Here is a 12550-nt window from a genome sequence, read left to right on the forward strand (position 1 = left end):
TAGTTTTGATCCTCATGGACATTTAGAGGAGACAGTCGGTAGAAGATTTAGACATGAGTACCAGATTGAAGATTTTATGATGAATCTCCTAGATGATCTCGAAGTGAAACGTAAGATACATTCTAGGTTGCCTTTGGATTTCATCAGGAAATGTAAGATTTACAGAGTAGCCGACCAAGCTCAGGACAACGGCAGGCACATCCAATCTTCATATGATAGAGAGAGCAAAACAATTAGTTTGAATTGGAATGAGCCCGAGGCCGTGGATTTAGATGAATTGATGGCACCAGTCTTGTCTTGTACTCGCAGATGGGTAGACATTCAACATCAGAAGTTGAGAGAACAAGGCATAGCCATGACTTTTACTTTGGAAGAAAAGCCAACCGAAGGTGGAGCCAGTGTTAGTGAAGGCAATCCTAATCCTAGGAATTCAGGAGAAGGTAACCTTCGATGTGCCAGTGAGGGCAATCTCCATTCGAGAGGTTCAAAGAGAAAGGAAAGATCAGAAAAGAAAGAGCCTTCCAAGAAAAAGCAAGGTGCTAACAAAGATCAAACACCAGGTACTTCTTCCAGGCCAGAAGATAGAACAGTTCGAGTGGAAGAATCCATGGAATCGATGGTACAGAATGACAGACAGGAGGAAGAACAGGCACAGCATGTTTCATCCGATGGATCTCTTCAAGACTATGATTTAGATAATGATAATGAAGTAACATCTCCTCCCAGACAAGAAGAAGTAGTATACAAAGAAATTCAAGTTCAAGAGACAAGGTCAAATATCCCAGATTGGTTGAAGGAAAGATTGACTAAGGTGATCGTAATTGAGGACGAGGACAGTGCAATTGATTTAGAGAGCCTTGTTGGACGTTCACATATGACAACAGAGAAGAAGAAGGCTATAAAGATGTCCAAGATGATTCGAGATGAGACTGGATCTAGAAAACTGCAGATAGCTACACCGGCAGCAGACAAATATGAGGGTGAGATCCTAGCAGAAGACTATCATATACAGACTATTGAGTTAGGACCATCCACAGCAGAGCAGACTTTAGATGATGCCACCGACACATTTGAGGCATTGAAGGATAAATTTAGAGAAGAAGTAGAAAAGAATAGAAAGCTTGAGAAAGAGGTCGGTGCATGGAGAACATATTTCAGTCACATCAATGAACCTTTGGGACGTCAGGATCCAGTTAGATCACCATTGCAGGCATTGCCCCTTCAATCAATCAATGAAGCAGAAAGATTCAGGAATATGGTCCAGCGTACATGTAATTGGATGGATAGATCTCACACGGTGGCCATTGAGTTTATTACAAGGATGTCGAAGATCACCCACCAGGCTATCCAAGTTCTTGAGATAATCCACAGATTGATGGCAACAGTAGCTGCATTTGCCCATACCAAGGACGTTGTCATTCCTGTCTTGAAAGTTATAAGACATACATCCAGAAGAATTTTAGCACAAGAGAAGATCTTAGAAGGTGATTCTCACAGTTTGTTTCAGTGGTCAACCTTACTCCATATAAAGAGTGTTCTCTTTGAGGACATCAGTATTAGATGTAGTCAAGTTGAGGAGGTGATCAATCCGATCCAGGACAGAGTATTTGAGGTACTTCGTACCATTCTTGGCAGAAGGATCGAGGTCGAGACAGATGTGGATTTACAAGAATTTGAAGATAGAATCAAGATCATCTTTCGCAAGGACGCAGATGTTACAGATGAGCAGTATGATCAGATGTATGCCACCATGCTCCTAATTGATAGAACAAAGGAACTTGAACCTACTTGGGACACAGCTCTTCTAGATGCATTTGATCAGGTTATCCACTTAGAAGAGAGTATCAAGAATCTTCCCGAGATTCCAATCACAGAAATCGAAGGAATCGTGACAAAATTCATTGCATATGCTAAGAAAGAGAATTGGAAAGGGAATAAGATTCTAGATGAAAGGTTGTTACAGATGACATGACATCTTATTTCTCATTGGTTGATACCTCCTAGATTTTTGTGCCAAATTTAATATTTGGCTATGTATTTAATGTTGTTCAGTAAAAAGGAGGTCATTTGTAACAAACCCTAATTAGGGTTTAGGTGTCATGATCTTGTCCGTTGATTTACTTTCAATCTGGACCTTTCATTGTAATTGGGGATGCTATTTATACCCCCCCCATTTTTCATTTCATTTATAATAGAATAGTCAATAGAAAAATAGAGAATAGAATTAAGAGATTAGAGTTGTAAGCAATTTTTATTTTATAGCAAGATCGAGTCTTGAAGAGAGAAGTTCAAGCAATTGTTGTATATGATGACTTGGAAATCAATAAAATATTGAAGTTATGGTGTTTTGTTGCAAGTTTCTTGAGTTATCTTCATGGTTGTTGGATGTACTTGAATCTCGCTCAATCAAAGTAGTTTGTTAATTTGAAAGGCTAAGTGTGAGATTTGATATTTGGTAGGATTCGCAATCCAAACCACTAGCTTCTTGCTGATTGTAGGAACGCCTTGCGTGGTCGACTGGAAAACACTTTGAGTCCTTAACCTTCAAGCATTTTCGCATCTAGGATATGTACCTTCGTAGTAGTGTCCTTGGTCTTTGATGCATTGAATACCATTATTACCTTAGAAGATCGCACTAATTTCAATTGAGTTGTTATCTTATGGCAAAATTGAAATTGGTTGAGTCTTGCCAAATCTCATTCATGCTAAGTCGTTCATAGGGCTAGATTAGACTTCCTTAAACCCTGTCCTTTTTTCCATTTTTTTTTGAAAGTTCCTTTAGATTAGTAAAACCTTCGAACTTTTGAATCCGTAAGAAGCCTTGAAGGAAACATCAAATCACATCATACCACTAAAAAGCTTGTCCACACGTGGAGACCCCACTAAAAGAACCTTGGAGTCCACCTAACTGATCCTTTTTGCAGATCTTCAGCAGTTAGAGACTATTTTCTCAAGAGAGGATAAGATGCCTGTCGGTATTTTATTCTGTGTATGATTGTGTACAAAATACACGTCAACACTACCCCAGCTATCCATTGGTCCAATATTCCAGAGAAGACGTGTCCAATTAATACAATTATTTCATTGGTCAAAATTGAGTTTGTTGTAACAAACCCTAATTAGGGTTTTCATTGTAGAATCTTGGCCATTGATCTCAAATTGATCTTAGCCATTGAATTGTATTAAGGGCACTATATAAGCCCCGACTCTTCATTTTGTAAAGGCTGGTAGGAGAGAGAGAGTAGTTAGAAGGTGAATAGTTAGCTAATAGTGGATAGTCAGTTGATAGAATAGCAATTAGAGTAGAATAGAAAGAGAAGGCAAAGATTGTTGCCAAGACGTTGTTGTAAAAGACTTGTAGAACTTCATTGAAGAAATGGTGAAATTTATGGGTCGATTCAACAATTTGCATGGTCTCTGTACTTCTCATATTTGATTTTATGTTATTAGATGAGTGGAAGAAATGTGTTTGATTGATGGTGAAATTCGTATATCCATACTACTAGCAGTTTGTTGATTGCAAACTTGCCTTGTGTAGTCAACTGGAATCATTCAGCTTAAGCTTAACTTCAATTTTCGCTTCTTCATTGATATGCATCAGCCTGATGGTGTCTATGCCTGTAGTGATGATCTGAACATCATAAAGTTTTCCTTCGAAGATCGCACTAACCTTGTGGAGATGGTCCTGGGATGTCAAAACAAGACTTAGTTAGAATTTCATCAAAGATCATTCATTGCTCCTACATTCTTAGTGTTAGGATTAGATCCTTTCCTCGCCCTTGTCCTTTTTCCTTTTTTTCAAATCTAAGCCAGTAAAATCTTGTGATTCCAGCAAATCAAACGTTTAGGTCATCAAGTGTAAGTCCCCTTGTGATTCCAGCAAAATCACATCATACCGCAAAGAGCTTATCCACACATAGAGATCCTACAGCAAAGAACCTTGAAGTCATACCAATTGATCCTTTTCGCGACATCTTCAGCATTCGGAGACTTTATTCAAGAGAGGATAAGGTACCTTTAGGTATTTTATTCTGTGTTTGGTCGTGTACAAAATACACATCAACAAAACCTTATCGTATACATCAATTGGTTTGTTATTCCATGCTCAATCATCAAAAGCAAAGATATTATCAGCGATTCTAACCTACACTACAAACTTTCAGGAAGCTCTTTCATCAAGCAATCAATGCATGCAGCAAGTTCCAAGTTGTATGTTCAACTTTTAAAAAAAAACTTATAAGTCAGCCTTGTGGGCCATTTGTACATAAAAAATTTACAATCTTGCTGGATTGAGATTTTTCAGAAGGTCAGATATCAGTACAAAAGTTCTTAAAGGGTCTGTGCATTCCCCGTTTCAATATTTCCAGTTTCAATATTAAGAACTCTCTCATAATTAAGTTTAATCCAATGAGAGTTGATAGAAAGCAATTTATCATTTGTCCTTTCAGGCTTTGTTATATCCATAGGCTAAATCAAAAGGTTTGTGCTCGGGTTTGTGTTTGAAAAATATTCAGAACAAGTTTGTCATTGGATAAAAATTGGAAAAAAAAAATAGCAATATAAATTAGAAATATATAAAATAATAAAGAATTCTAAAACATAACAAAATGTCTAGATGTAAAAAATAAACCTCAAAATAATATATTAAAAAATATTAAAGATAAATGTAAAAAAACTAAGCATAACAAATTCCTATAAAATAGAATAAAAATCTAAAACCAAATTAAAATTTTAGTAATGATTAAAACTAATTAAAACCAGCTATTAATTAATTTCAATTGCAATAAAAATTTGAAATTAAGTGTGATCTTAATAATGTAATAGAGTGGGGATTCATCCCATACTGTGATGGTTAAGTTGCGGCATTGTTGATGTTGCCACCAAGGTTCAGACCCCCACTAAGCCATTGTGATTGCAGATTTGTGCTTTCGCTGATCCAGTGTGCTTGCGGATTAGAACCATACAGTTGACGTTGTTGGTGTTCCTGCCAAGTGACTTAGCAGGCATTCATGACTGTACTCCATATCCTTGCTGAGTTGGTGTGCTTGTGGGCTCCCCACCCCTGCTGGGCTACCGTGCTCGCAGGTTTGGATTGTTTTGTGCATTCATGTCAGGGATGAGGTCCCCTGATTGTGGCCTCACTTGGTCTAGGCTAGGCTGAAAATCCCAGATTCACCAATCAAATAATAATGTAATAGAGAGGGGCAAAAAACCAAAGCTACATGAAATGAAGACGAAGAACTGCGAACAATGGCCTTGAGCTTCAATAGCAAACAGGTCCAAGCTATTAGCAGTAAAAATTACACAAAGTTTTGAAACAAGGTTGACGGAGGGCTGAAGCTAAAGCAACAAATACAGAACAATTTGTCTCTTCTTTGGCACAACCATATAGGCAGAAGGTAAGACAAGACACGCCAGCAAAAAACACAGATGCAAAGGCAATGAATCTTGATACAACAAGGCACAACAGCATGTTGTCAACTAAAACCAAAAGCCTTCATAGAAACTCCAGCAAATGTGAATGTTTTATATTTTTCAATAAAAATAAAAAACCTAGAACTCCTTTTAACATTTTGTTACCAAATCATTCTGTAAGAAAAATTTTCAGGCAATTTTACACCTTTTTCTTATGTTTGCCAAATCTCATTATTTTATAATAAAATTTGGCGAACCCTATGAGATCCCATAGGTATAAGTAGTATGCAATGTAACATTTGTATTATTAATTAAATATAATCAACTATTGATGTTTCTGATTTTTTCTCTTGGGAAAAATCAACTTTACCTCAATGATATAAGCGACATTTGGACTGCTCTTTAGGCTGTTCAAGTAGCGTTCTGAGTGTACCTGTTAGGGGGACAAAATAAAGAACCAAACAATGTGTTACTTCAAAACAAAAGTTTCAACTATTGCCAAACATGAAATAAAGTAAATTGGTGCATAAACAAAGAAATGAAATTGAACTGATTAAAGAAAGACTCTAGATGGAAACTTCCATTTGAATGATGTGATACCTTTGACAATAGAACTATTAATTCAGACAAAGAACACAATATAGATTCTTTGGCTGATAACATATATAAAAAAATATTGTGATAATACAAAAAATCCCCTTGTTAGATTTCTAAGCTCAAAGAAAAGCCATGTAGTGACACCCCATTGAATGCTATCACATAGGTGGATAATTGAAAACATACTACCATTCTAAACATTAGCAATGATTATTGATGGTGTGTGCATTGATAGACATAGAAATACCTAAGTAGTCGGAGCCCCTTCTTAGGTGCACATAACGCCATGCCTAATATGGATATGGCTCGAATACACATCAGATACTGTATCCACGTGTGCCCAAAAAAAGCTAACTTTCCAGCCGTGTTGGATACTGTGATTTGATTTTTAATAAAGTTTGGCATGTACCTTCCTAAACTTAATTTAAAAAACTTCATTCATGCAATTTTTATTTTATTTTTCTTTTTTTTATGAATTTTTATGTTGTATCCAGTCGTATCCATGTTAAGGGTCTTAAAAATGGCCTTATCCATATTTGTGTCCATGCAATTTTGCCAATTGCTTGTAAAGAAAAGTACAATATCTCCAATGATCTTTGATCATAGACATGACAAATGATTTGCAAACCACCACATCACACCTCTCTTTGTTATTAGCAAATGGATGCTTAATGAAAAGGAACTCCAACCTGTTGATGCTGTTTTTACACACTATACAACACAAAATAAAATACTAAGTATTCCATCCTCTCTTGAACAAAGACTCCCCAAATGCTAAGCTGCGTGATCCAATGGGACGACCCCAAGGTTCCGAATATCAGATCTTGACATGCTCTTGGATAGACTCATTTGTTTGATGTGATATTGCTAGAATCACAAGGTGGACTTACGTTGAATCTTGAATGCATGAATGTCGCTGGAACGTGGAATTTCACTTGATTAAAAAAAAAGGGAAAAGGATGAGGGTTTAGGAAGCTACTCTAACACTAGGAATGTAAGAACAATGGACAATCTTTGATGAAACTCAGCTAAGCTTTGGTTTGACATGCAACGAACATCTCCATAAGGCTAGTGCGATCTTCTAGGAATAGCTTTATGATTTTCAAATCACCACTGCAAGTTGTTGACGTGGCTAAAGTCGTGTCGCTACAACTCTATCCGGCCAACACAGAATAGAATTTACTAGCTGAGTATCCTATCCTCTCTTGAAATAAGGAGATCCCTAATGTTGTTTACTATTAATTCAGACAAAGAATACAATATAGATTCTTTCGCTGATAACATATATAAAAAAAATATTGTGATAATACAAAAAATCCCCTTGTTAGATTTCTAAGCTCAAAGAAAAGCCATGTAGTGACACCCCATTGAATGCTATCACATAGGTGGATAATTGAAAACATACTACCATTCTAAACATTAGCAATGATTATTGATGGTGTGTGCATTGATAGACATAGAAATACCTAAGTAGTCGGAGCCCCTTCTTAGGTGCGCATAACGCCATGCCTAATATGGATATGGCTCGAATACACATCAAATATTGTATCCACGTGTGCCCAAAAAAAGCTAACTTTCCAGCCGTGTTGGATACTGTGATTTGATTTTTAATAAAGTTTGGCATGTACCTTCCTAAACTTAATTTAAAAAACTTCATTCATGCAATTTTTATTTTATTTTTCTTTTTTTTATGAATTTGTATGTTGTATCCAGTCTTATCCATGTTAAGGGTCTTAAAAATGGCCTTATCCATATTTGTGTCCATGCAATTTTGCCAATTGCTTGTAAAGAAAAGTACAATATCTCCAATGATCTTTGATCATAGACATGACAAATGATTTGCAAACCAACACATCACACCTCTCTTTGTTATTAGCAAATGGATGCTTAATGAAAAGGAACTCCAACTTGTTGATGCTGTTTTTACACACTATACAACACAAAATAAAATACTAAGTATTCCATCCTCTCTTGAACAAAGACTCCCCAAATGCTAAGCTGCGTGATCAAATGGGACGACCCCAAGGTTCCGAATGTCAGATCTTGACATGCTCTTGGATAGACTCGTTTGTTTGATGTGATATTGCTAGAATCACAAGGTGGACTTACGTTGAATCTTGAATGCATTAATGTCGCTAGAACGTGGGATTTCGCTTGATTAAAAAAAAAGGGAAAAGGATGAGGGTTTAGGAAGCTACTCTAACACTAGGAATGTAAGAACAATGGACAATCTTTGATGAAACTCAGCTAAGCTTTGGTTTGACATGCAACGAACATCTCCATAAGGCTAGTGCGATCTTCTAGGAATAGCTTTATGATTTTCAAATCACCACTGCAATTTGTTGACGTGGCTAAAGTCGTGTCGCTACAACTCTATCCGGCCAACATAGAATAGAATTTACTAGCTGAGTATCCTATCCTCTCTTGAAACAAGGAGATCCCTAATGTTGTTTAGATTGATCACTAGGGATGACCTCAATGTTTCAACTATCAGATCATGACTGCAGGATAACTCAATGGTCTGATGTGTTTTGCTGGAAACACAAAGGGGACTTACGGTTAGGTAGAATCGGTTTTGTTCATACGGGTTCCCTAGGACTCTACGGTCTTGATTCCATCAGATTTTATCTTTGACATGATGTTGTTTAGGCTTCAAATTTGATAAAAAAAAGGAAAAAGGAAAGGGAAAGAGAGAGAGAATATCTAATTAATCTATCTAAGATAGCATATTCAGAAAAATGGACGAAAACCTTAAAAAAACCAGATTTAACATTATCAGCTAATAAAGCACAATGCTGTAAAATCTAGTGCAATCTTCGAAGGGAGATGGATTTTCATGTTATTAAACATAAATGCAGAATCAAACATCCATTCATTTGATGTTTAACAACCGAACAAAAGCATATAAATTGGTTCAGACTAACCATGCAAGAGGAAATGGCAATCAGCCAATCCTTAATAGTATGAACACTAAGGTATCTATCAAATATGATCATAAAAATACTATCTGCAATCGAAATACATAACAGGAAAATTAAAAGGTGAAGAAGGAGACCATGCACTCACAAGGAAACAAGACAGCTTTAATATCCATTAATTTTGCATAAGTTTCGCCAAAGTTTCAGCAACAATCTTAGACTTCTTACAAAATGAGGGAGAAACCATCCCTTATATAGACTTTCAAAAATGGATGAATGGCCAAGATTTAATCTTACAAGTGGCCCAGATTCATCCTACAAAGTATGGCTGCCCATACCTATTAATAAGGAACAAAATATCCCCTACCAACTACCAACTACCTACTAACTACCAACTACCCAACATAAAGTTGCTCCCCAAAAGTGCACCTGCACAGAGCTCAAAATCTACAATGACTTTGGGTAGTTTAAAAGAAGTTTTAACTTGGAAAAGTGCATTTGGAACTTAAAAGAAACAAATACTTTTTAGGAAAGCACTTTTTCCTTTCCCAAGGCAGATTCTTTCTCCAAAAAGAGAACCTCTCCATCCAAGTAGTCTTTCTAGATGTCTCGACCTACTGCACGTTCTACCCGAACATACTCCTGGAATCTTATGCACAATTGGAACAATTCCTTGCTGGGAGGCATAGGAGGATTACGTATTTTGCACTGAATACCCTCTCGGTGGCGGTCCACGTTCTTCAGCTCTTCGCTCTAGACTGATCGACGAGCCTCAAAACTCAATATGTCCACATGCAGCCCACAGGCAAATTCTAGGCCCTCTGTGGAGTACGTGGTTTTATCAATTCTCAACTTATCCTCCCACCGTGATCTTACATCGTTATCTTTCATGCCACTTTTCCAACCAAGAACCAACGTGTTGAGGATCTTTTCACCGATACTCTCGATGCCAGCCAAAGCATCCTTGCACTCCTCCTGCACTTTGTTGATGGTGTCCATCATGTCATTCTTCATACTGATAATCCAGAACCACTCCTTGAAAGTGTTGATGTTATGGGGATCTAGGATAGTATGCAGTGTGGGAATCTGGGTGTGGGTCCAAAATAGAGCCCTCATGATGGGCAAAACCATGCCAACCGTCTCCTGGGCATTGAAACATTCTTTCTTTACCTCAAACACTTTAACACGAGTGGACTCTCGGTTGCCGGCCATTTCTCGTACATCATTGATGATCTTCTCTCCTTTTCTCTTAGTGTCCCGGATCCACTCTCTGACAGCTTTGGCGGTGTCACGCACTCCTTCGCATTCAGCTATAGTCTTTTGTGCCAACGCCAATGGAGGGATGTGGGACTCAGCAGTGTGTTGCAATGGTCTTAACAGGTGATCTATGTATCCCTTGGCTTGCTCAGCACGATCTCGGTACATATACCTTTCAGCAGTTATTTCATCTAGCTACCTGAGCACATTCTGCACAGAATCCTTGAATTCTTCCCTCTCCTGTTCTTTGGTTGATCTCCCTATCAGGATGGATGTGATGCTATAGTCGGCTAATGCAACCTGATCTGCTGGTTTGTTTGTAGGTGGGGCAGCAATATGAATCGTCCGATTCCTTTGCTCATCCTTGGTAATCCTGGAGTAAGTTCTTGGCTTTTTCTTTCCTTTAGCTTTTATTTCTCCTATCCGAGAGAAGATGTCCTCCACGTTAATCGGTGACTTGACAGCCACTTTCCATTGTGCCCGAGCTACCAACCAGTCGTGAGGGATGGTTTGTCCTGACATGACTACCAAATCCCCACTCTGTTCTTTGGATGCCTCAGCTGATTCACTGCCTATCCGTAACTGATCGGACATAGAAGGAGGCAGTATCCAATCCTTTACTCACCATTGAGTTTTCTCCCACCTCACTGAGCATCTGATGTGTAGCTTCTAGTAGTGGTTGCTCCTCAGTTCTACTGGGTTCTTGGGTTCCATCTTCTTCCTTGTTGCCACCTTCCTCTTGCTCCAACTCATGTTTGCTCCCTTGCGTGAGCTCTTGTTTGTCAATCCCTTGATCTGGTACAATCTCTCCATCTTCGACCTGATTTTCAAGTCTCTCCAAACCAATGATCCGTGTCTCTATTTCATGCTCACTTTGCATCTGCGGATCATTCGCCTCTGATGCAATTGGATCATTTTATGAAGGTGGAGTTGGTAGATGATCAAGCTCGACCACATCATCATCCGAACTGGGATCCCTGGATGAGGTAGTAACCTCTAGCCGCCTGATTGGTATCTTTTTCCTTCTTGTCCTTTTTGATGTCCGGGTTCCCCTATTGGCCCTTGCCTTCTTTTCTTTTTAGGTTTTTCAACCTCCTCCCTTGGCACGCTTAATGTTCCCTCGTCTTTTGTTCCCTCGTCTTTTGAAGACTGGGAATCTAGACTACCCATCATATTATAGGTAAATTGGGTTCCCTCATGGGTTAGCCTCTCTATCTGCTGGGCTAGCGAGTTGTATGTGTATCTCCTTGGACCCTCCATGACAGCCTCAAAGTCCGTGATTGGGTCCTGAGCCCAACCAATGGTTGGCGGGAGAGGTCTTTGACTGCCTCATACTCCTGAACTTGCAAGCAGTTCCCATAGTCTGTTACCTGATCTGGGACCTGGCGGTACTCCTAAAGTTGCATTTGCTAAACACTCAATCTTGAGTATTCCCGCCAACGGACCTCAAAGTCATCTGAACAATTTCTCCACTAGTTGTCTATGGATGCCTAGGCCCTGTAATGCCTGCCATAGGCCTTCTTTCCTAATCCAACAAGATCAAAGTACTTCCTGGGGAAGTGCTCCTGCAAGCAATATGATGCCAGCTCGTCGAATGATTCCTCGGCTTGCACAGAATTCTTGAAGTGCACATCAAGGTTGCCTATGATCATTGGGAATGTGAATCCCGAATGCTTTTTGTCCCTGAGTATGCCGCCTAGTGGGTGTGCCTGTCTTACAACCTCCATGAGGACCAATCTGTCTGATGGGTAACGGGGAAGTTGATACGGTGTTCCCTCAAAGCCTGATATTCTGATGTAGGAGAATCTAGGGAACTGAATGAACCATGCACCATACTTCTGACTCAGTGTGGTAGTTGTTAAGGATATAGCTTCATTTGGATTGAAGCAAGTAATATATAACGACATTGAACGAAGGGTCATGACTCTACGTGGCATAAGCCACGTAGAAGTCATGCCCCTACGTGGACATGACTCTTCATCCTTTTATTTATAGGCATCGACACTTGCTGTGAACCGAAACCAATAACTGTGGCAATTTCATAAACCAGCAAGTTGTCGATATTATCATAGAAGATTAATAATTAGAGTTATATATATATATATACACATTGGAGGTAAAACATATTCATTGCAGTGATCTTATTAAAGTCTATCCTCACTACATATTACCAGACTATTGTATTCTCTATCTCTGATCTAAATTCCTTAACATGGTATCAGAGCTACATTGGTAGAGAAATAATAAAATAGTGACACCTCTTTTCCAAAACAAATTCAGACTTGCACTCAGAATCTAAGGAAAATCAATCATGGTGAATAGTGTTAGAGTGGAGGATAGACTCGAAGGCGCATCCAACTTCA

General features: G+C 38.6%; 1 protein-coding gene across 1 annotated transcript in view; it reads right to left on the bottom strand.

Moving 5' to 3' along the window:
• LOC131040657 (histone deacetylase 2) overlaps window positions 1-12550 on the bottom strand; it is a 142818-nt gene that overhangs the window by 73406 nt on the left and 56862 nt on the right. The window contains exon 4 of the mRNA XM_057973613.2: window positions 5786-5848. Coding sequence (XP_057829596.2) covers window positions 5786-5848 — 63 coding nt within the window. The remainder of the gene's footprint in view (window positions 1-5785; window positions 5849-12550) is intronic.

The sequence above is a fragment of the Cryptomeria japonica genome, chromosome 1 (genome assembly GCF_030272615.1).
Source record: "Cryptomeria japonica chromosome 1, Sugi_1.0, whole genome shotgun sequence".
Lineage (NCBI taxonomy): Eukaryota > Viridiplantae > Streptophyta > Pinopsida > Cupressales > Cupressaceae > Cryptomeria > Cryptomeria japonica.